The sequence below is a fragment of the Hypanus sabinus genome, chromosome 13 (assembly GCF_030144855.1).
Source record: "Hypanus sabinus isolate sHypSab1 chromosome 13, sHypSab1.hap1, whole genome shotgun sequence".
NCBI lineage: Eukaryota > Metazoa > Chordata > Chondrichthyes > Myliobatiformes > Dasyatidae > Hypanus > Hypanus sabinus.
In genome coordinates this window covers 70996582-71020153 of record NC_082718.1, presented here as the reverse complement: position 1 = coordinate 71020153, position 23572 = coordinate 70996582, and the positions used below count along the sequence as shown (strand labels likewise).

General features: G+C 37.7%; 2 protein-coding genes across 4 annotated transcripts in view; both read left to right on the top strand.

Moving 5' to 3' along the window:
• dgcr6 (DiGeorge syndrome critical region gene 6) overlaps positions 1-21943 on the top strand; it is a 32125-nt gene extending 10182 nt beyond the window's left edge. For 2 of the 3 annotated variants that reach the window (XM_059987868.1, XM_059987869.1), the window contains exons 3-6: positions 199-359; positions 6790-6890; positions 8969-9109; positions 20417-21943. In XM_059987868.1, the coding sequence (XP_059843851.1) occupies positions 199-359; positions 6790-6890; positions 8969-9109; positions 20417-20494 (481 nt within the window). In that variant the 3' untranslated portion in view covers positions 20495-21943. Of the gene's footprint in view, positions 1-198; positions 360-6789; positions 6891-8968; positions 9110-18275; positions 18405-20416 lie in introns of those variants that run through there. The other variant, XM_059987870.1, reaches the window with a different exon arrangement.
• slc7a4 (solute carrier family 7 member 4) overlaps positions 18596-23572 on the top strand; it is a 65161-nt gene continuing 60184 nt past the window's right edge. The window contains exon 1 of the mRNA XM_059987865.1: positions 18596-18666. The gene's annotated coding sequence lies outside the window, so the exon portion shown is untranslated. The remainder of the gene's footprint in view (positions 18667-23572) is intronic.

The window sequence follows — 23572 nt, the reverse complement described above, 5'->3', positions numbered from 1 at the left end:
ATATATTCACTTGCATTGAACTCTCAGTTCAACTAGATAACATCTTTACAGTCCACTTTGCTCTCTTTGTAGAGTCTTCCCCTCACCTTTTTAAGTGGAGTTCTGAACATTTTATCAACTGTGCAGAAAGGCACATTTTATCTGTTGACCCTGATTGATAATTTACCTTTTGATTAATGCCAATCTTCCTTTTTAAAGTTCGTGTCAACAACGATTGTCCTATGACATACTAAGTAACCTTGCCTTGGCTTTGATCGATGGCACCGTCTTTGAGATTGTGCAGGGTTTGCTTGAGATCCAACATCTGACCGAGAAAAATCTCTACAACCAGCGTCTGAAACTGCACAGTGAGCACAGAGGTATGAATGCTGTGTGTATCTAAGACTGAGAACTGAACTTTAACAATGCAAATTTTGTAGCAGAATAAGACAACATCAAGAAACCTGAAATTAATTAACTTTAGAGAGATTGAAATGGTCACAATCTTTCTCAGTTGCCAGTTTGCTTCAAAGTGAAAAGATCAAAATTCTTTATGCAAAAGCAAAACATGCAGATGCTAAAATCAGAAAATGTTGAAAGACTTGGGTAGCAGTGTCTGTGGAGAGAGATTCACCCCATCACCCTATTCTTCCCCTTTCTCTTACCCCCTGATCTGTCCATTGCTTACATGTTCCTCCCACTGGTTCCACTCCTCACTATCTTCCCTTTATTTCATGCCCACTCCCCATCCTTCTAGTGCTCCCTGTCCTACTAGTTCCATGTTCAACCTTTTGTCACTTTCGCCTATCACCTCTGAGCTTTTTTTACATCATCCCATTCTCCCCGTCCCTCACCTGCTTATCACCTCCCTCCACCCCCACGCACCAGGATACACCTATCACCCATCAGCTCCTGCTCTAGTACTTTCCCCAACCCTTTTATACTGGCCATCTGCCCCCTCTTTCCAGTGTTGTTGAAGCATCTCAACCTGAAAGAATTGAATTGACTTTATTTCTTACATCCTTCATACACATAAGTAAAAATCTTTACGCTACAGCTCCATCTGAATGTGTAATGTGCAATTTTTAGTTATATTCAATAGTATGTACAACAGGACAGTGAATACAACATAGAAATACAATTGTATTATCGTGAATTATGCAGTCTTAATATGGTAACGAAAACAGAAGGTCTCCTGATATGTGGGGGAGACTTAAATTTACAATTACAATCAAAGTTAGACTCTTCCAATAGACAAACCTATGAAACAAAATCCTTACATAAGAAAGTTAATACACTTTTTGAGGATGTTGGTCTAATTGATGTATGGCGAGACCTTTTCCCCAACAGAAGGGATTACACTCATTATTCTGTCCCCCATTCTGTATATGCAAGTATAGACTATTTCATAACATTTGGAAAAGAGAAAGACAAAATAAACAACTATGAAATTGGGACAATAGATGTAAGTTACCATGTACCTATATATTTATCTGTTGATTTTGACGTACAACTAAAGAATACTATTTGGAAACTAAATTCAAGTCTACTCAATGATCCCCACTTTAAGGAACAAATTAAAAAAAAATTGGTCTTAGAATTCAATGATAATGGAGAGGTTTCACCTCCCATTCTATGGGATACTCTGAAGGCTGTCTTAAGAGGGAAAATTATTTTCATATAAGAAAAAAATAAGGAATAAAACATTAGAGGAATTACAAAATAGGCTGAAGGAACTAGGGAAAAAAACACAAATTTAATTTGGCACAGAATACATTAGACAAAATTTTAAAAATTGGGAATGAAATTAATAGTTTAGCTACGCAAGAAATCATAAAAATTTTACGTTTCTGAAACAGAGACATTGTGAAAGTGGATCTAAGTCTATGAAAATACTGGTGTGGAAACTGGAAAAAAAAAGATAGCAGAAAATACAGTTCATAGAATTAGGAATCTAAGAACAAAAATGATTTAAAAAAAAGCTAAGTGAAATTCAAGAAGCTTTTGAAGTGTTTTACAAAACTCTATATTCCAAAGTTCCAGGGGGAAGCATGTATAAGTGTGTATAAGGGTTTGTCAAATCTTAAAACACATTCAACTTCATACATTAAAACAAAATGGGAGAAGGGGGGAGGGATAATTATATCTGAGGAAGAATGGACAATAATATGGAGGTATCAATGTAAGTGTACCAGTTCACAGAAATGGAGGGAGTTTGGATGGAAAAACTTGATAAGATATTTTATTACACCCTCTTAGAAATCTCATTATAGTAGTAACCTTCCTGTTTGCTGGAGAAATTGTGGAAATCAAAATACAAACCATTATCATATTTTCTGGGAATGCCCTGTTATCAAGGACTATTGAAGTGGGATACGCAATGCCCTACAAGATATCTTTAAATGTGAAATACCCTTAGAAAGTAAGACCATATATTTTGGGTATGTACCTCAAGAATGGTTGAAAAGAGATAAATATTTAATGAATCTACTGTTGGTGGCTGGTAAAAGACTCTTAACTAAGAAATGGTTATCACAGGAGAGCCTAACCTTAAATGCATGGATGGAAATTACAATGGACATTTACAAAATGGAGAAGATAACAGCATCTGTTAATGATAAGTTTGAACAGTTTGATTAATACTGGGGACAAATGGTTTAACTACATAACACCTCATAGGCCTGATTTTATTCTCACAAATCAATGAATATGTTGTAAAAAAAAATCACTCCCTACTTGTACATAGTTTTCTCCTTTTGCTTGTTCTTTCTTTCCTCTCTTTTCTATAAGTGTATACCTCAGATAAATATTATGTGGAGATTTATGGCATATATGACTATATGATATATATGTACAATATCTGAAATACATATTATGGAAATGTTTGATGATGAACTTCAATGAAAAATAAATCCAAAAAAAAAGAATTAACTACCCTGATGGCCTGGTTGAGGAAGCTGACCCGGAGCTTGTTGGTCCTGGCTTTTAAGCTGTGGTACTGTTTCCCGGATGGCAGCAGCTGGAATAGATTGTGGTTGGGATGACTCAGGTCTCCAATGATCTTTTGGGCCATTTTTACACACCTGTCTTTGTAAATGTCCTGTATAGTGGGAAGTTCACATCTACAGATGCGCTGGGCTGTCCGCACCACACTCTGCAGTGTCCCCCCATAGATGCTGTCTGCCCTGCCGAGTTCCACCAGCCATTTTTTTGTTGCTCTTTATATTTCAGGTTAATGACTTTCTGTGAAAGAGCATCAAGTTATAATTTAACTCTTTTCCTGAGTCAATTTCTTATTGGAAGATGAATTTAAGGAGCTATTTGAGCCATTCATTTCCTCAGTTGGTGATTGTGTACTTGAGTACTCAAATAGATTGTGCTGTAATGTTGATTAAGTGTCTAACCTGGCAGAGATCTGATGGCATACTGCGACAATCTCTGGAGTTGTATAACTTCATGATTCTAAACTTAACTGCTAGCAATTACAGGCTGATGATAGGGCAAAGTAGCAATTGGATGAGTGCAATATAAAATGGGACAAAATTGAAAAGGGTGATTACTACAGGACTGAAGGTGCTATAGTTGAATTCACACAGTAGTAGTAGACTTCCGTTAGTCTCGTGAGATCACGGATTTGCACCTTGGAAGGTTTCCAGGGTGAAAGGCTGGACAGGGTTGTATGGAAGACCGGCAGTTGCCCAAGCTGCAAGTCTCCCCTCTCCACGCCACCAATGTTGTCCAAGGGAAGGGCATTAGGACCCATACAGCTTGGCACTGGTGTCATTGCAGAGCAATGTGTGGTTAAGTGCCTTGCTTAAGGACACACATGCAGCCTCAGCCAAGGCTCGATCTAGTGATCTTTAGATCACTAGACGAGCGCCTTAACCACTTGGCCACACCAACACAGTATACAGAATAAGATAGATGAATGATTAAAGTTACAGATTGGCATGTATGATTTTGTAGGTATCACTGAATTGTGGCTGAAGGAAACATCTAAGGAGACACATTGTATCAAAAGGACAGGCAGGTAGGCAGAGAGGTTGGTGTAGCTCTTAAAAATGAAATCAAATCCTTAGAAAGAGGTGACATAGGATCAAAAGGTATAGAATAATTGGCATCGTAGATCTTAAAAAAAAACTGCAAGAGTAAAAAGACCCTGGTGGGACTTATATGCAGACCTCCGAACAGTAGCAACAAATCATTGCAGGAGATAGAGTTGTGTGTCAAATGGGCAATGTTATGATAGTCTGGGGGATTTTAATATGAAGGTAGATTGGGAAAATCAGTTTGGTGTTGGATTTCAAGAGCTGGAATTTGTAGAATGCCTATGAGATAGCTTTTTAAAGCAGCTCGTAGTTGAGCCCATTAGAGGATCAGCTGTTCTGGATTGGGTGTTATGCAATGAGCAATTATTGATTAGAAAGCTTAAGGTAAAGAAACTCTTAAGGAAGTAATGATTATAATATGATAGAATTCACCCTGAAGTTTGAGAAGGAGAAGCAAAAGTCAGATGTTTAAGTATTACAGTGGTGTAAAGGGCATGAGAGAGGAGCTGGCCAAAATTGATTGGAAGGGGGCACTAGCAGGAATGACAGCAAATGACAGCAGAGCAGTAATGGTTGTAGTTTCTGGGAGCAATTTGAAAGGTGCAGTACAGACACATCCCAAAGAAGAGGTAATCTAAAGCCAGGATGACACAATCACGGCTGACAAGGGAAGTCAGAGCCAACATAAAAGCCTAAGAGAGGGCATATAATAGAGCAAAAATTAGCATAAAGTTATAGGATTGGGAAGCTTTTAAAAGCCAACAGAAGGCAACTAAAAAGTCATAAAGAAGGAAAAGATGGAATACAAAGGTAAGCTCGTCAATAATATTAAAGAAGATGCCAAAAGTTTCTTCAGATATATGAAGGGTAAAAGAGAGGCAAAAGTAGATATCAGACCACTGGAAAATGATGTGGTAGTAATGGAGGTCAAGGAAATGGCGAATGAACTGAATAAGTATTTTACATCAGTCTTCTCTGGAAGACACCAATAGTTTGCAGCAAGTTCGAGAGAGACAGAGAGCAGAAGTGAGTGAAGTTGTGATTACTAGGGGGAAAGTGCTTGGGAAAACGGAAAAGTTAGAAGGTAGAGAAATCACCTGGACCAGATGGTAAAAGCCTCAAGGCTCTGAAAGAGTTGACTGAAGAATTTGTGGATGCATTAGTAATGATCTTTCAAGAATCAATAGATTTTGGCATGGTTCAGGATGGCTGGAAAATTGCAAATGTCATTCCACCCTTCAAGAAAGGAGAGAGAGGCAGAAGAAAGGAAATTATAGGCCAGTTAGTCTGACCTCAGCGGTTAGGAAGATGTTGGAGTTGATAAGGATATGCTTTCGGGCTGCTTAGAGGCACATGGTTGAGGTCAGCATTGTTTCCTCAAGGGAAATTTCTGCCTGACAAATCTGTTGGAATTCTTTGAAGAAATAACGAGCAGGATAGACAATGTACAATCAGTTGATATGAAGGTCTTTTACAAGGTTAACAAGTTAAGAGCCTATGGTATTACAGGGGTGATTTTAGCATGGATAAACAGTGCCTGATTGGCAGGAGGTAAAGAGTGGAAACAAAGGGAGCCTTTTCTGGCTGGCTGCCAGTGACTAGTGGTGTTCCACAGGGGTCTGTTTTGGGACCACTTCTTTTTATATTATATGTCAATAATTTGGATGACAGAACTGATGGCTTTGTGGCCAGGTTTGCAGATGATACAAAGGTAGGTGGAGGGGCAGGTAGTTTTGAGGCTATAGGAGGACAGGCATATTAGGAGAATGGAAAGTGGCAGATGGAATACAGTGTGTGGAAGTGTATGGTCGTGCATGCACTAAAGAAATAAAAGAAAAACTGTTTTCTAAATGGAGAGAAAATTCAAAAATCAAAGGGACTTGGGAGTCATTGCAGGATTTCCTTAAGGTTAATTTGCAGGTTGAGTTGGTGGTGAGGAAGGCAAATGCAATATTAGCATTCATTTTGAGAGGACTAGAATATAAAAGCAAGTATCTAATGTTGAGACTTTATAAAGCACTGGTGGGGCCTCTCTTTGAGTATTGTGAGCAGTTTTGGGTCCCTTATCTAAAAACAATATGCTGACATTGGAGAAAGCTCAAAGGAGGTCCACAGAAGTATTTCAGAGATTGAAAGGCTTATCATATGGGGAGCCTAAGACCAGACAACAATGGAATTTGTTGTCAGAGGTGGCTGTGAAGGCCAAGTCAATGGGTATATTTAAGGCAGAGGTTGATAGGTTCCAACTCTGCTCCTATTATATCTTCTAGTCTTGTGGTGTTAACACTATACCTCCTGGTGTTTCAGCTTGGCTTTGCTAAATCCATTGTGGAGCTAATAATAACAGTCAGTCATATAACAGCATGAAGGGTCCTGGGATGTGTTCCATCTAATGAAAGGGGAAAATAAATGTCCCTGGATTCATTGCCTGATTTCCTCCATGTGCATTCTGCAATATTTAGAGCAAATTGAAGTCAACTAGCATTTAACAGTGCCTTTAATGTTGGAAATCATTCTGAGGCCCATGTAGGTGCAATATCAGATCAGTAGATAATACCATGCCACAAGAAGATATCAGTGCATCATAATACTACTGTATTGGTTATAATATAGCGCTGGTTCTTTTTAATTAATAAAAAGGCCTAACTTCAAAAAATGATCTTAAAATTACATTTTCTTTAAAAAGATGCAATTTACTACAGTATTTCTTTGAAAAAAGTGATTCTTAAAAATATAATTTTTACTTTTTTTTGCCTGTAAGCTCTTAAACAGGAGCTCCTGAGAAAACACAAAGAGGCACTACAAAGCTGCAAGATCCACAACCTAACAGTCCTTAGAGCCACACAGCAAAGGGAGCTGGAGGTAAGCTCGTTCTACACAAAATACACTGCAGATGCTCGGGTCAAAGCAACATGCACAACATGCTGGAGGAACTCAGCAGGTCGGGCAGCATCCATGGAAACGAACAGTCAACGACTTGGGCCGAAACCCTTCTTCGTCCTGACGAAGGGTCTCTGCCCAAAATGTTGAATGTTCGTTTCCACGGATGCAGCCTGACCTGCTGTGTTCCTCCAGTGTGTTGTGTTTGTTGGTAAGCTTGTTCTAATAGGCTGATGAAAGAGAGCTGGAGGTAAGCTTGTTCTGATAGGCTGATGAAAGGGAGCTGGAGGTAAGCTTATTTTGATAGGCTGATGAAGGGGAGCTGGAGGTAAGCTTGTTCTACACAAAATACACTGCAGATGCTGGGGTCAAAGCAACATGCACAACGTGCTGGAGGAACTCAGCAGGTCAGGCAGCATCCATGGAAACGAACAGTCAACGTCTTGTGCCGAGACCCTTCTTTGTCCTGACGAAGGGTCTCTGCCCAAAATGTTGAATGTTCGTTTCCACGGATGCAGCCTGACCTGCTGTGTTCCTCCAGTGTGTTGTGTTTGTTGGTAAGCTTGTTCAAATAGGCTGATGAAAGAGAGCTGGAGGTAAGCTTGTTCTAATAGGCTGATGAAAGAGAGCTGGAGGTAAGCTTGTTCTAATAGGCTGATAAAAGAGAGCTGGAGGTAAGCTTGTTCTAATAGGCTGATGAAAGAGAGCTGGAGGTAGGCTTGTTCTGATAGGCTGATGAAAGGGAGCTGGATGTAAGCTTGTTTTGATAGGCTAATGAAGCTGATTTTGGCACCATGCCAAGTAATTCCAAAGGGGTTTATCTTGATTTGATTGCAGGTTTGGACATAGGCCTGGGTCTCTAAATAAATATTGTGCATTTGTAATTTTAAGAAAATATTCAGAAGTTGCTGGGTAAAAATGAGTATAAAAAGGTATTGACAATATATTTTCAGATCACAAACCATCTGGGTCTTGAAATTTAGATGTATAATTACAAGGAGAAATGCCATAATTATTCTCTTTATTTTTATTTCTGGTGGAATTTTAATTTCTTTCATTGAGAATATTCAGGTTATTTTATATTTGGATGCTTATAACCTGAGATTTCAAGTGGTGACCTCTGACCTGTTAAAAGGTCAGAAATCAGTACGAAAGTTCAAAGCTGATAGAGGTGTACAAGATGATGAGAGGCATTGATCGTGAGGATAGTCAGAGGCTTTTTCTCAGGGCTGAAATGGCTTCCACAAGAGGGCACAGGTTTAAGGTGCTTGGGAGTAGGTACAGAGGAGATGTCAGCGGTAAGTTTTTTTATGCAGAGAGTGGTGAGTGCGTGGTATGGGCTGCCGGCAATGGTGGTGGAGGCGATACAATAGGGTCTTTTAAGAGACTTTGGGATAGGTAAACGGAGCTCAGAAGAATAGAGGGCTATGGGGAAGTCTAGCAATTTCTAAGGTAGGGACATGTTCGGCACAACTTTGTGGGCTGAAGGGACTGTATTGTGCAGTAGGTTCTCTATGTTTCTAAATTTATTATCATTGTATGTGTATGTCACCATATATAACCCTGAGATTCTTCTTCTTGAGGGCAATTACAGGAAAATAAGGGTATACAAGTTAGAAATCTATTGTATTTAGAATGAGGGAATGTACAAAATTATATGGTCAGAATTTAATATTCTGTTCTAGTAATCATGAGATTGGGGTTTTGAGCTGCTAAAGTACTTATGGCAGGAGAGACCCCTCAGAATGGTTGAGTGGAAAGAGCTTAATCGCAAGGTGAAGCCTCACCAATACATTACTATTACCAGCCTAAAAGGAAACCTGCAATTTGTGGAGGGTATGTTGTGGACCTGTCTGCTGGGTACTTGTGGTGAAGTGCTGAAGTGATTCTGATTTGTATCAGAAGTGAAAGGAGTCGATGTTCATTGTGGATTATGTACATCATTTGTGTCTTCCATGACTAAAGAAAAGTTGTCAGGACAAAAAGTCACTAAATCATGTTTTGTCTTTTTAAAAGAAAGTCTTCCTTTCTGCTAATCCTCACCAGTCGCTGTTTTTTAGGCCTTGGACCAAAGGGTTAAAGAAGAGCAAAGGATGATGGATGAAAAGATAGTCTTGGAGTTAGACCAGAAAGTGATTGATCAACAAAACACACTGGAAAAGGCCGGTGTTCCAGGATTCTATATTACTACAAATCCTCAGGTAAATCTTCTCAGAAATATATCTCAATATAAGTAATATATACTCTCAGTGGCCACTTTATTTGGTACTTTTTGCCACCCTACCGTCTATATAGATCATTTCATCAGTACATCAAGGGAGAAAGAGAAAAAGAATGGAGAATAAACTGTTACAGTTACCGAGTGCAGTGGAGGCAAACAGTAAGATACTGCAAGGTTGATTATGAGATCAGGAGTCTAGTTTATAGGGTATTTAGATATTGGAGTGATTTTTCTGTTTTAAAGATCTGCTTTTCTTTCAACTAGTTCATTGATTGTCAAATTGTCAAATAATTTTTTATGCCAGTTACATTTTATAAAATAACTTGCCATTAACCTTTCAAATCGATCCTAAGTCCTTGTATCACTAGAAGCAGTATGCAGGGGTGTAGGGGTATAGCAGGCAGATCCTTGTAGTTTAATTTGGCGTTATGGTAGGTACAGAGTTTGAGGGCTGAAGGACCTGTTCCTGTCCTATGCTGTTCTGTATTCTTAATCCTTCCCTCAATAACTCAGACAATTTCACCACATCCATCTGTCTCCACCCTCCCTTTCTTTTATTTTCCTGATCCAATTGCTACCCCATCACTCCATCTTTCCCCTCCCCTCCTCCTCATCTGCCAATACACACCTCCCACCTTTTCCCCTCCCCACCTCCCTTCCATTATTCTATTCTTCACCATTCCCTCCTATCAGATTCAGCCTTTTGAAACTTACATCTCTCACCTCTCAGCTTCGTACATCATTCTCACTCATCTTCTTCTCTTACCTGCCTGTTATCCGCTGTTCTCTCTACTCCACTCTGTAGCCGCCTTCCCGTTCCCCCCCCCCCCCCCCCCCCCCATTTTATACTGGCTTTCTTGCCAGTCCTGATGTAGAGTTCTGCCCCAAAATGTCAGTTCATTTTCCCCCATAGATGCTGCTCAACCTGCTGAGTTCGTTCATCATCTTTGTATGGTGCTTCCAATTTACCAATTGGCATCTTGGCAGCATGGTAGTGTAGCTGATAGTGGTATGTTATTACAGTGTCAGCAATCACCAATTCAAGCTGCTGTCTTTATGTCCTCTGGCTGCCCTGCCACATTCCAAAAACATGCTTGTGGTTAGTAAATTGTACTCATGTTATAAGACCATGAGACGTAGGAACAGAATTAAGCCATTCGGCCTATTGAGTCTGCATAGCCATTTCATCTTAGCTGATCCAGTTTTCCTCTCAGCCCTATCTCCTGCCTTCTGCCCATATCCCTTTTGTATCCTGATCAATCAAGAATCCATCTACCTCTGCCTTAAATATACATAAAGACTTGGCCTCCACAGCTGCCTGTGACAAAGAATTCCACATATTCACCACTCTCTGGCTAAAGAAATTCCTCCTCCTCTTAGTTCTAAAAGGATGCCCCTCTATTCTGAGGTTGTGTCCTCTAGTCTGAGACTCTCCCACCATAGGAAACATCTTCTCCACGTTCACTCTATCAAGGCCTTTGACCATTTGATAGGTTTCAATGAGGTCACCTCTCATTCTTCCAAATTCTAATGAATACAGGCCCAGAGCCATCAAACGCTCTTCATATGACAAGCCATTCAATCCTGGAATCATTTTCATGAACCTTCTTTGAAACCTCTCTATTTTCAGCACAACCTTTCTAAGATAAGGGGCTCAAAACTGCTCTCAGTACTCCAAGTAAAGCCTCACCAGTGCCTGAGTAAGTCTCAACATTTTATCTTTGCTTTTATATTCTAGTCCTCTTTCCTTCATCACCACAGACTCAACCTGAAAATTAGCCTTTAGGGAATCCTACACAAGGGATTCTCAAGTCCTTTTACACCTCAGTTTTTGCACTTAGAAAACAGTCAACCCTCTCAATTCTTCCACCCAAGTATATAATCATACACTTCCTGACACAGTCTTCCATCTGCCATTTCTGTGCCCATTCTCCTAATTTATTTAAGTCCTACTCAGGCCTCACTACTTCCTCAAAACTACCTGCTCCTCCATCTATTTTCTTATCACCTGCAAACTTTGCAACAAAGCTATCATCCGAATTGTTTTTAATATAACATTAAAAAGATGGTCACAGCATAGACCCTTGTGGAACACCACTTGTCACTAGCAGCCAGCCAAAAAATTTGGCTTTTATTGTTACGTATCCCGTAACTGGGTGTCTGACCAGCAGAGAAAGAAGTATCCGTTGGAGTCTGGTGGTACTATATTCAAAAGTGTTTATTAGTAAAATACACAAATCAATATCAATAATGCATATAGATAATACACATTAGCAATAATAAACTTAAAAGTGTGGGAATAATAATAAGCAATAATGTCTAGGGGATAATGAATTGTCATATAAAAGTATAAAGTTAAAAGTATAAAGTATAAAGTTCAGTTCAGTACTGAGGTAGATGTTGGTTGTTGTGTTGTAATTGTTGGAGAGAGAGAGCGAGCGAGCAGTAACAGCTACAGGCAGGCAAACCTTCCTTTATGTTCTTGATCTGTCGTTTTGTTGTGGCCATTCAGGTGTGACCCCTCTGTCCTTCAGCTAGACTGTTCTTCTGTGGTGGACTCGTCACTCTGGTATGAGTGGACACACACACACAAGCCCCCACCAGCCCTGCTATAACATTGTGAGTTAAACTGACCGATCTCTTTGTTCGGTCTCCGATGCCCCACACCTTCCCGTGAGTTCCAACACTCAAATCAGTGCCCAATAGTGTGTCTCCTGGTGTGTCTGAGGGGTGTCTCCACAGACCTCACTTTTATCGCTACTCACCGGGTCTCAGTTGTCAATCAATTTTGAATGGCTGTGACCATCAAACCAGCCCACTCCGGCTGTCCACTGAGGAATTTTAATGAACAGAATGGTATAAGATAAATAACCCTCTCAGAAGACATAATACGGTGAATCAACAAGTCTCTCTCCCCTGCTTTATCTCTCTCTTATCTGTAGCAGATGTTCCAGTATGTTTTCTTTTACATCTCTCTCTCTCTCTCATTAGCAGCATAGCAACAGTAATGGTTTGTGATTCTCCTGGGGGGGGGGGGTGGGGGAACATGGGCAACTCTGCACCCTTCTGCTCATCAGAGCTGTTCATCCTTCATAACATTATAAATCAGAGCATTGAGTATAGGAGTTGGGATGTAATGTTAAAATGGTACAAGACATTGGTGAGGCCAAATTTGGAGTATTATGTACAGTTCTGTCACCGAGTTATAGGAAAGATGTCAACAAAATAGAGAGAGTACAAAGAAGATTTACTAGAATTTTACCTGGGTTTCAGCACCTAAGTTCAAAGAAAGGTTGAACAAGTTAGGTCTTTATTCTTTGGAGTGTAGAAGGTTGAGGGGGGACTTGATAGAGGCATTTAAAATTATGAGGGAGATAGATAGAGTTGACATGGATAGGCTTTTTCCATTGCGAGTAGGGGAGATTCAAACAAGAGGACACAAGTTGAGAATTAAGGGGCAAAAGTTTAGGGGTAACACGAGGGGGATCTTCTATACTCAGAGAGTAGCTGTGTGGAACGAGCTTCCAGTAGAAGTGGTAGAAGCAGGTTCGATATTGTCAATTAAAGTAAAATTGGATAGGTATATGGACAGGAAAGGAATGGAGGGTTATGGGCTGAGTGCAGGTTGGTGGGACTAGGTGAGAGTAAGCATTCGGCACGGACTAGAAGGGCCGAGATGGCCTGTTTCCGTGCTGTAATTGTTACCTGGTTATAAAGAAAGGCTCCCTTTATTCCCACTCTTATTTCCTCTTCTACCTATCAGTCACTGCTTTAAAAATGCTAGAATCTTTGCTGTAATATCACGGGCTTGTAACTTGTTAAGAAGCCTCATGTGGCACCTTGTCAAAGGCCTTCTGAAAATCCAATTACACAATATCAACCAATTTTCTTTTTTCTATACTGCTTGTTAGTTCTTTAAATAGTCCCAACAGACTTGTCGGGCAAGATTTTCCTTTGAAGAAATTTTTCTTTTTTCTTTTTAAATCTTTTTATTAATTTTAAACCAACATAAATGAAACATGAATACAGAGAATTTGAGAGTACATAATTAATAGGTTAAGTATACATTCAAATAGATGATAATCCATATATAATAACCTCCCAAACTCATAGTAATTACGATAAAAGGAGTAAATAAGAGAAAAAAAACATCCCCCAAAAAGAAAAGAAAAAAAAAACCTAACCAACATAGGCCATTGCATTATGTCAAATATACACAGTAGCATCAATAACTCCATACCTCCATCCAAATAATTAAGGATAATAGAAGCAGGGTTTAGGAAAAGTCAGTTTAACTCATGAAAATGTTGAATAAATGGTCTCCAAGTTTCTTCAAATTTAACTTGATCAAAGACAACACTTCTAATTTTTTCTAAGCTCAGACAAGAGATAGTTTGAGAAAACCACTGAAGTATAGTTGGAGGATTAATCTCTTTCCAGTTCAATAGGACAGATCTTCTAGCCATTAATGTAACAAATGCAATCACCCATCGAGCTGAGGGGGATAAACAACTATTATCCACCATTGGTAAACCGAAAATTGCAGTAATAGGATGCGGTTGCAATTTGATATTCAGAACTTTTGAAATAATACCGAAAATATCTTTCCAATAATTTTGCAAACAAGGGCAAGACCAAAACATGTGGGTCAATGAAGCAACTTCAGAATGACATCTGTCACAGGTTGGATTAACGTAAGAATAAAATCGAGCAAGTTTATCTTTGGACATATGAGCCCGATGTACAACCTTAAATTGTATTAGGGCATGTTTAACACAAATAGAAGATGAATTGACTAATTGTAAAATTTTCTCCCACTGCTCAATGGGTATAAGACAATGAAATTCTTTTTCCCATTCCTTCTTAATTTTTTCTGATACTTCTGGCTGTATTTTCATGATCATATTATAAATGGTGGTTACTAAACCCTTCTGGCAAGGATTCAGAGCTAAAAATTTTTCCGTAATGTCCATTGGACATAATTTCAGAAAAGACTGTAACATATTATTCAAGAAATTTCTAACTAGCAAATATCTTAAAAAAAGAGAGTTTTAGGTAAATTATATTTATTAGATAGCTGTTCAAAGGACATAAACTGTTATCTAAAAATAGATCACGAAAACTTGTTATACCTTTTGTTTTCCATAATACAAAGGCTTGATCCATAAAAGAGGGCCGAAAAAAAAAGTTAGATATAATAGGGCTTGATAAGATAAACTTACTCAAGCCAAAAAATTTGCGAAATTGAAACCATATTCGCAATGTATGTTTAACTATAGGATTAATTATTTGTTTATTCAATTTAGATAAAGAAAAAGGAAGTGAAAATCCTAAAATTGAAAACAATGAGAAGTCTTGTACAGATTTACATTCCAAATTTACCCATTGTGGGCAAGAAGCTATAATCGATTCTTGTGTCCAAAATATTAAATATCGAATATTAATGGCCCAATAGTAAAATTTCAGGTTTGGGAAAGCCAAACCACCCTCCTTCTTAGGCTTCTGTAAATATTTTTTGCTTAGTCTAGGATTTCTATTCTGCCACACATACGAGGATATTTTAGTCAATATCAAAAAAAGATTTAGGAATAAAAATTGGTAATGCTTGAAATAAATATAAAATTTTGGGTAACACTATCATCATTAACACTAGCATTACCAACCAATGACAAAGATAATGGGGACTACCTGGTAACAAGTTGCTTAATTTGGCCAATTAAAGGTCAAAAATTAACTTTAAATAAATCCTTATGTTTTTTGGTAATTTTAATACCCAAATAAGTAAAATGATCTATGACAACTTTAAATGGTAAGTATTTATAAATTGGAACTTGCATATTTAATGGAAATAATTCACTTTTATTAAAATTCAGTTTGTAACCAGAAAAGCTACTAAACTGAGCAAGCAAGGACGAAATAACAGGAATAGATCTCTCAGGGTCAGATACGTATAGTCACAAATCATCAGCATATAATGATAACTTATAAGTCCCTTCCCCACAGCAGTACCCAAAATATTAGGTGATTCACGAATGACAATAGATAAAGGTTCCAAAACAATGTCAAATAGTAAAGGACTTAAAGGACAGCCTTGCCTCGTACCACGGAATAACTGAAAAAAAGGAGATCTTTGATTATTGGTAAAAACTGAAGCCAAAGGTTTATAATATATTAATTTAATCCATGATATAAATTTTGAACTAAAATTAAAATGCTGCAACGTATAAAATAAATATGGCCATTCAACTCTATCAAACGCTTTTTCAGCAACTAAGGAAATGATACATTCTGGTATTTTGGATGAAGGAGTATAAATAATAATTAATTTTCTGATGTCAAAAGATGAATAGTGATTTTTAATAAATCCAGTCTGATCTTCAGAGATAATTCGAGGTAATATATTTTCTAATCTAATGGCCAAAATTTTACTAAAAATCTTAGAGTCCGTATTCAGCAAGGATATAGGCCGATAGGATGCACATTCAGTGGGGTCTTTATCTTTTTTAAGAATTAAAGAAGCGGAGGCATCATAAAAAGATTGTGACAATTTACCTACAGTTAACACATCTTTAAAAATTTTACAAAGCCAAGGAGAGAGTATAGAGGAAAAGGATTTAAAAAAATTCTGCAGTATAACGATCTGGGCCAGGGGCTTTACCTGAATTCATTGAAAAAATAGCCTCTTTTATTTCGGTTTCCGTAATAGGTGCATCTAGAAGTACATTATCTTCTGTTGTTAATTTTGGGATATTCAATTTTCTTAAAAATTCATTCATTATAGAAGAATCCTCAACAAATTCTGATTGATATAAAGAATTATAAAAATTTTGAAAGGCTTTATTTATCTCTTTATGATCAATCGTCAAAAGTGCCATCTCATTTACGAATCTTAGTAATTTGTCGTTTAACCGAAGCAGTTTTCAATTGATTAGCCAATAATTTGCCAGATTTATCTCCATGTACATAAAACTGGGTTCTAGATTTAATTAACTGATTTTCAATCAAAGAGGATAATAACAAACTATGCTCCATTTGAAGTTCAACTCTTCCTTTATAAAGTTCTTTGCTGGGTGTCTCTGAGTAAATCTTATCAATTGCTTTAATGTTATCAACCAATGTTAATATTTCAGAATTAGTTCATTTCCTAACTCCAGCAGAGTATGAAATAATCTGTCCACGAATAAATGCTTTAAAAATGTCCCATAATGTTCTACTAGAGATCTCTTCTGTAGAATTTGTTGAAAAAAACAAATCAATTTGTTGTTTAATAAAATTAAGGAAGTCTGAGTCCTGCAATAAAATAGAGTTGAACCTCCGAGATTTAGCATTAGAAGATGAATCCATTGTCTTAATAGATAGCTTCAAAGGTGCATGATCAGAAATAGTAATGGATCATATTTACAATCAATAACATCTGTAAGTAAATGATGATCAATAAAGTAGTCAATTCTTGAATAATTATGATAAACATGAGAAGAGTATGAAAATTCTTTGTCATTGGGGTGTAAAAAACGCCAAATTTCGGAAATTCCAGAATCAACCATAAAGGAATTAATAAGAGAGGCCGATTTATTTGGAAGAGCTTGGGTGGGCTTAGATCTATCCATCGAAGTGTTTAAGCAACAGTTAAAATCCACACCCATTATCAGCATGTACTGATTCAAATTAGGAAAGGATGTAAATAGACACTTAAAAAATTCAGGACAATCAGTGTTTGGAGCATAAACATTAAGTAAAACTACTTTTTGATTAAAAAATAAACCAGTAATAAGCAAAAATCTACCTTGTGGGTCCGAAATTGTTTCATGGTGTATAAAAGAGGTTGAAGAATCTATAAAAATGGAAACGCCTCTTACTTTGGCTTGGGAATTCGAGTGATACTGCTGGCCTTTCTAAAACCTAAAAAAAACGTTGACTATCCACCTTCCTCACATGAGTCTCTTGTACAAAGATAATATTAGCATTCATTCTGTGGAATACTTTGAATATTTTTTTCCATTTGATCGGATGATTTAAACCATTAGTATCCAAGAAACAAAATTAATAATCTTGTCCATATTGCCAATATTTATTACAATTAACACATAAGGTTAAAAAAAATGAACTCATGAATCTGGAAGAGGTAAGTAAGTTCAAGGAGGAACCGGAAGTTATGACACTGCAACCATTTTTGTAGTTTCAAGTCAGCCCATGAAGTAAAACTAAGCATTAAGCAAGCAAAAGAAAGGATCCCACTCCCTCCACCCTCAAAACCCCAGGAAAAAAAGCCAAAAAAAGGCAAGCAGGCAATCTAATACTAATTTTACCCCCATATCTCAAGATGGCAACTCAAACAAAAAAGTAAAAAAAACAGATACAAACCACCCATATTTTAAGAAAGAGTTAGTATAACAAAGATTAAGCTATAAAAAATAGTTTTATATATATATAAAACAAAAGGATTAATAGAAAAAAGGAAAAAAAAAACTAAAACGTTAAAACCCATAAATGGATAATATTGTATTAGTATTTTGAAAGAAAGTCCTTAAACTTATTCAGACATATCCAAACAGATGTGAAGTATCCAAGCACTAAGGTCTTTTGGGGAAAAGAAACAACATCTTAAAAAAGTTTTTTTTATTAAAAACAACCTTAATATTTAAGTGTTAAAAATATTAAAAAGTGTATATGAACTTAAAAGACAAAACTATTGAGTTACTTTCAAAACTAACAGAATAATAATATAAAAAGAACGAACTCAGGATAAACAAAAAAAAAACGGACCTTTACCGTGTGTAAGAAATACACTGTTAGCCATCACGCAAAATCATCAAATTATAAAAGATCCAAATCTATATTCTAATTATTAGCATGAAGAAAAAAAAATTAATACAAGTAGTAAAATTCGTAGTCAACTCGTAGTAAAAAAAAAGTACTATTCTTCAAGGAATCTTTGTGCATCTGCTGGAGATTTGAGCAGCCAATAAGTCCCACCTTTGAGAGTAACTCTCAATTGTGCTGGAAATAACAGCGCTTGCTTGTAGCCTTTCTGATAAATTTCCGACATAACCGATTTAAAAGCCATTCTTGCCCTTAAAATTTTGGGACTATAGTCTTCCTGAATACGAAATTTGAAATTTTGAAAGCTGATCATACCCTTTTTCCAGGCAGCCCAAATCAAACATTCTTTGGTATGAGGATAATGAATCCGGAGAATCACTGGTAGTGGTTTCGTACCTGGAGCTGGTTGAAAACGAGAAATGTGATGTGCACGGTCGATTATTGGAGGGGTATCCAGTACTTCTGAGTTGAAGACATCCATTAAAAATTTAGAGAAAAATACAGTCAGATCACCGTTCTCAAAATTTTCTGGAAGCCCAATTATCCGGAGATTTTGTCTTGGAGACCGGTTTTCAAGATCAGTGATTTTAGATTTATAACAATCCAGCAGTTGAGAAGTCGAAGCTTGCTGTTGTTGCAGTTTCAATTTTGCGATCTCTCTGGCAAGCAGCATCTTCAAGAACGAAAATTCTTGCTTCTTGTTGTTGTGAATCCAGTGTAAGTGATTGAAGTTTTGCATTGACTGTCTTTAAAATTTCATCGAGTGCAGAAAGCTTTGGGGTTAATTTATTCTCCAGCTTTTCAAGTCTCTCGTCCATAAGTTTCACAATTGCTTCCAAAGTTAACGGTTCTTTCATCTGTTTCGATTCCTTAGGTTCTTGTGGTTTAGACATTTTAACGAGTTGAAAATGATTCAAACAGTTGAAAAAGAATTCATAAGTATGAACCCCTTTAGAATAGGTATAAACAGATCAATTAGGGGGTGCTTGTAGGTAGAAGAAAGTAAAAGGATTGGAGCGAAGCCTAAAACAGTCTCACTCCATAAGCGCCATCTTGAGACCTCCCGAAGAAATTTTATCGTGTGCCTCCAAGTACCCTGAGACCTCATCCTTAACAATTGACTCCAATCTTTTCCCAACCACTGAGGTCAGACTAACTGGCCTATGGTGTCCTTTCTTCTGCCTCTCTCCCTTCTTGAAGAGTGGAGTGACATTTGCAATTTTCCAGTCTTAACGGAACCATTCAGAATCTAGTGATTCTTGAAAGGACATTACTAATGCCTCCACAATCTCTTTAGCCACTTCTTTCAGAATCCTGGGGTGTACACCTTCTGGTCCAGGTGATTTTTTTTATCTTCAGACCTTTTCAGTTTCCCAAGAACCTTCTCTCGAGTAATGGTAACTTCACACATTTCGTGACCTCTGAAACCAGGAACTTCCACCATACTGTTCATGACTGATGCAAAGTACTTATTCCGTTCATCCGCCATTTCCTTATGTTGGCGCCAGAAGTGTGGCGACACTTGTAGATTACCCAGCAAAATCCTCTCTGATTTGATTTGATGCATCCGGTGCATTTCACTGTATGTTTTTGATGTAGATGTGACAAATAAAGCTGATTTTTCATTTGTTATCATCAGAAGTTAGCTCCACAAATTGTCAAATCTACACAGATTCCTTGAAGCCTCTGAGCATTGCTTGCCAGGAGGTGGAATGCACCATCCTGTTGTGTTTTCTCATTGTTCTTTCTCAGCTTCAATTTCGCTCTTCTACATTTAAGCGCTGCATTCATAAAGAAACGGCTAATTCTGTACACCGAGTAACACACAGAAAACACTGGAGAAACTCAGCAGGTTAGGCAGCCCCTATGGAGAGGAATAAACAGTCGATGTTTCAGGCTGAGACACTTCAACAGAACATTAAAAGCTCTCTTAAAACTCTCTTGGTTGGGGGCAGTAACAGTAGCATAATGGTTAGCACAATGCTTTACAGTACCAGCGATCCAGGTTCAATTTGCACTGTTGTTTATAAGGAGTTTGTATGTTCTCCCCATGAGCACATGGTTTTTTTTCTCATAATTGGTCATTGTAAATTGTCCCCTGAATCAGGGGTTGATGGGCAGCGCGGCTCAAAGGGCCAGAAGGGCCTATTCCTATCTAAGTTGAAAAGTAGTTGAAGAAAACCTCACATGAGGGTAGGTGAGATTAGAACTAGAGGTGAAATACTTAAGGGGAACATGTGGGGGAGCTTCTTCACTCAAGAGGGTGAGTGTGGATACGGGTTCAATTTCAACACTTAAGAGAAGTTTGGATAGATACTTAGATGGGAGGGGTATGGAGGTCCAGGTACGGGTCAAAGGGCTTGTTTCTGTGCTGTACTTTTCAATGACTCCAATAGTACTATAAGGACTAGATGGGCTGAAGGGTCTGTTTTTGTGCTCTAGTGTCATATGACTCTTCACCTTGTAGGAGCTGACTCTACAGATGAATTTGCTGGAACTGATTCTAAAAATGCAACAGAAAGTATCTGAGGTGGGGAGCTGCTGATCTGGTGAACTTGGAACTTTGCTATTAGCTCTACTTCGGAGTAAACACAGAAGACGCAGTCAAGCTTCATTACACACCTTCCAGCAATCATGGAATTGAAATGCCAGAGTCGAAGCCTAAATGTGCACAGTACAGTGCTTATTGTCCAGGAGGTCCTTGGGTGAATCCTGGTTGGCTAAGTGACAAGGTTTTTGTGTGCTTAAATGTCTCCAGTATTAGACGTTAATTCATTGTATTTTACATGAACCATGAAAACTATCTTGTAAAACTGATTATGGTTTCCCTGTTCTACAAGTTGACATTGGTTCAGAAACTGCCAGTGCATCAGTATTTGATTTCTTCCTTTTGTTTATCCAACATCACTTTTTAATATTGTTGTTTAACACGCACAGTATATCAGACTTCGGGACTGATGCATTTTCTTTATCTTGGCAAGTTTTGATCAACAACTTCAGATTTTGGTCTGGTCTAACTTGTGTTGATCTTTCAAAGGATTAATAAATGGTTTTCTGTGGATATTAATTGTTGAACTTAAGCTAAGCAATGCAAGTTTAAGCAAAAAATACTGACATGAGAAAGTTGCAATTAGATTTTCAACCTGTATTGTTAAAATTGGAGTTCATTGCAAAATATCTAGAACCTTTGTTTAAAAATATATTCACTGTACTTTGATTTATGTGTGTAATAATTACTTAATGCAAGTATTTGCAGTTCGTAGAAACCTAGAAAATATCTTGTAATATCCAAAAAGGTAAAATCTCTCAAAGGTAAGTCAGACTTGTGGCTCCTTTAGATTCTGAAATCTTATTGACAGATCAGTGTTGTATTTCAGCTTTGTATGTTTTACATCTTTGCATGTGATCCTTTAAATATTCTTTAGTAATTGACTTTTCATGTTGCTGAATAAAACTTCATAGAATCATATTGTTGTTCCATTAGGGTGTCAGTAACGTCTTGATCTTTAAAGAAACTTGTAACACTGCTCTCTTTAATTGGGTAACTGAAATGCACAGTAAAACAGTTAAGCTGAATCGTGAGACATTTCAAAAAGGATGATTTTGCAGTGCTTAAAGTATCCAATTATTTGGATCAGAAATTGATAATCTTAAGATAACTCTTATTTTTAGAACCTAATCAGTAAATACATTAAGTGGAATATCTGCAGTAGATTGTGTTCTCTGGGGCAATTGTATCTTTATAAATACTTGCTCATGAATTGCCATGTACAATTTAAGAAGTATCCTAAAAATTAATATCCCAGATTAGAGTTGGTTACCATGGTAATTTCCAATTAAAATTGGTGGGTTAAGTGCTATGGGGAAGACCAAGAATTCTAAAAATTTAAGTCCCAGCAATTTTTTGTTTGAATTTGATCACATTTGGTTTGTAGATCCAAGCAATTGAAGAGTTTCAAGCACTTGGTGAAGGGTTCTATTAAAAGATAAATGATTTCTAACCTTTGTTTTTCAGTATTTTGTGCAGAGATTAGGGATTGATATTTCAGTCTTGTTAGTGATAGAATCTTCTGCTTTTTCCTCCTCCCACCCCCATTAATTTCTTTAGTGACTTGTTACAACATGGAAATGGTGGAATTTTGATCTGCTTTTGGGGATGTGGATGTAGATAGTAATAAAGTGATAAAGCACAGATACAGGCTCTTCAGCCAAACCAGTCCCTGCCGATCCCAGCAGGTTCCAATTTCCTGTGTTTAGCCCACATCCCTGTTAGCCCCAGCCCTCCATGTACCTCTCCAAGTGCCTCTTAAATGATGCTATTGTACCTCACCACTTCCTCCACAGCTCATTTCATACACTCACCACTTTCTGTGTGGAAAAACATTGCCTCTCAAGCCTATTTAAAATCTTACCCCTCTTATTCTAAACAGATGCTCCTAGTTCTGGATTCCCAGTGTAGCATCTTTTGCCTATTTCTAAATATCTGCAAGCTAATCTGAGAGCATCAGGTGCATAATTAATATTTTGAATTTATCACATCTGAAGTTTTTGTTTTAACTCCAGTCCCAAGCCCGGCTGTGAAAGGAGGCTAGGTTGAACATGGGGCTAGAAAGGCAGAAGACTTGGGAGAGGAAGGATCTTCACCTAGGAGAAATAGGAAGACATCTGGTGAAAGCAGAAGCCACAGGACTGATTAACTTTTAACCCAGCACAGAGAACTCTGGCGAGCTGCTGTAGGTGGCCTAAACCCCAGTTGGGGTGATGGATTTAAAAAGTAGCTTTTGATTTAGTTCCTTATAAATCTTTAATGGCTTTTGTTGGCTGGTTTAATCATAATGCATCCACTTATTTGCAATCATTCAGTGCTGTAGTAAACTACATTATCCTTGTTCTCTGAACAATGAGGTTTCTATTCAACTCCTTTTTGGATTTTTAGTGAATATTTGATATTAATGGGCAGAAGTTCTGGACTTGTCCAAAGCAGAAATACTTCCACTCCTGCACTGGTAGTGCTAGACTTGTATCCAAGAGATCAGACAGACAGACATACTTTGTTGATCCCGAGGGAAATTGGGTTTCATTACAGCCGCACCAACTGATGATCTACAGAAGTTGGAATCGTACATCAGCAGATGGGGAATTTAAACTTGTACTTGCAGCACAAAAGCTGTTCCAATTCCAACCTAGATGTCCACTTGTGTGCATTTAACCTGTTTCCCTTGAAACCCTTCCAATGTACCTGTTAAAGTGTCAGTTAAATTTTATTACTGTACCTGCCTCAATCACTTACTCTGGCAGCTCGTTCCATATATGTACCACCCTCAATAGAGAAGTTGCCTCTCAGTTTCCTTTTAAATCTTTACTCTCTCAGCTTAAACTTATGCCACAAGTCTGGGGGAAAAGGCTGCATTCATTTACTCTATTAATGCTGCACATGATTTTATACACCTCTACAAGGTCACCTATGCGAGGAACAAAGTCTTAGCTTGCCCAATTGCTTCCTATACTCAGTCCCTTGAATCTTGGCAAAATTCTTGTAAATCTTCTTTGCATTCTTTCCATCTTAATGACATCTTTTGTATAAAATGGTAATCAAAACCGAACACAGTACTCAAGGGTGTGG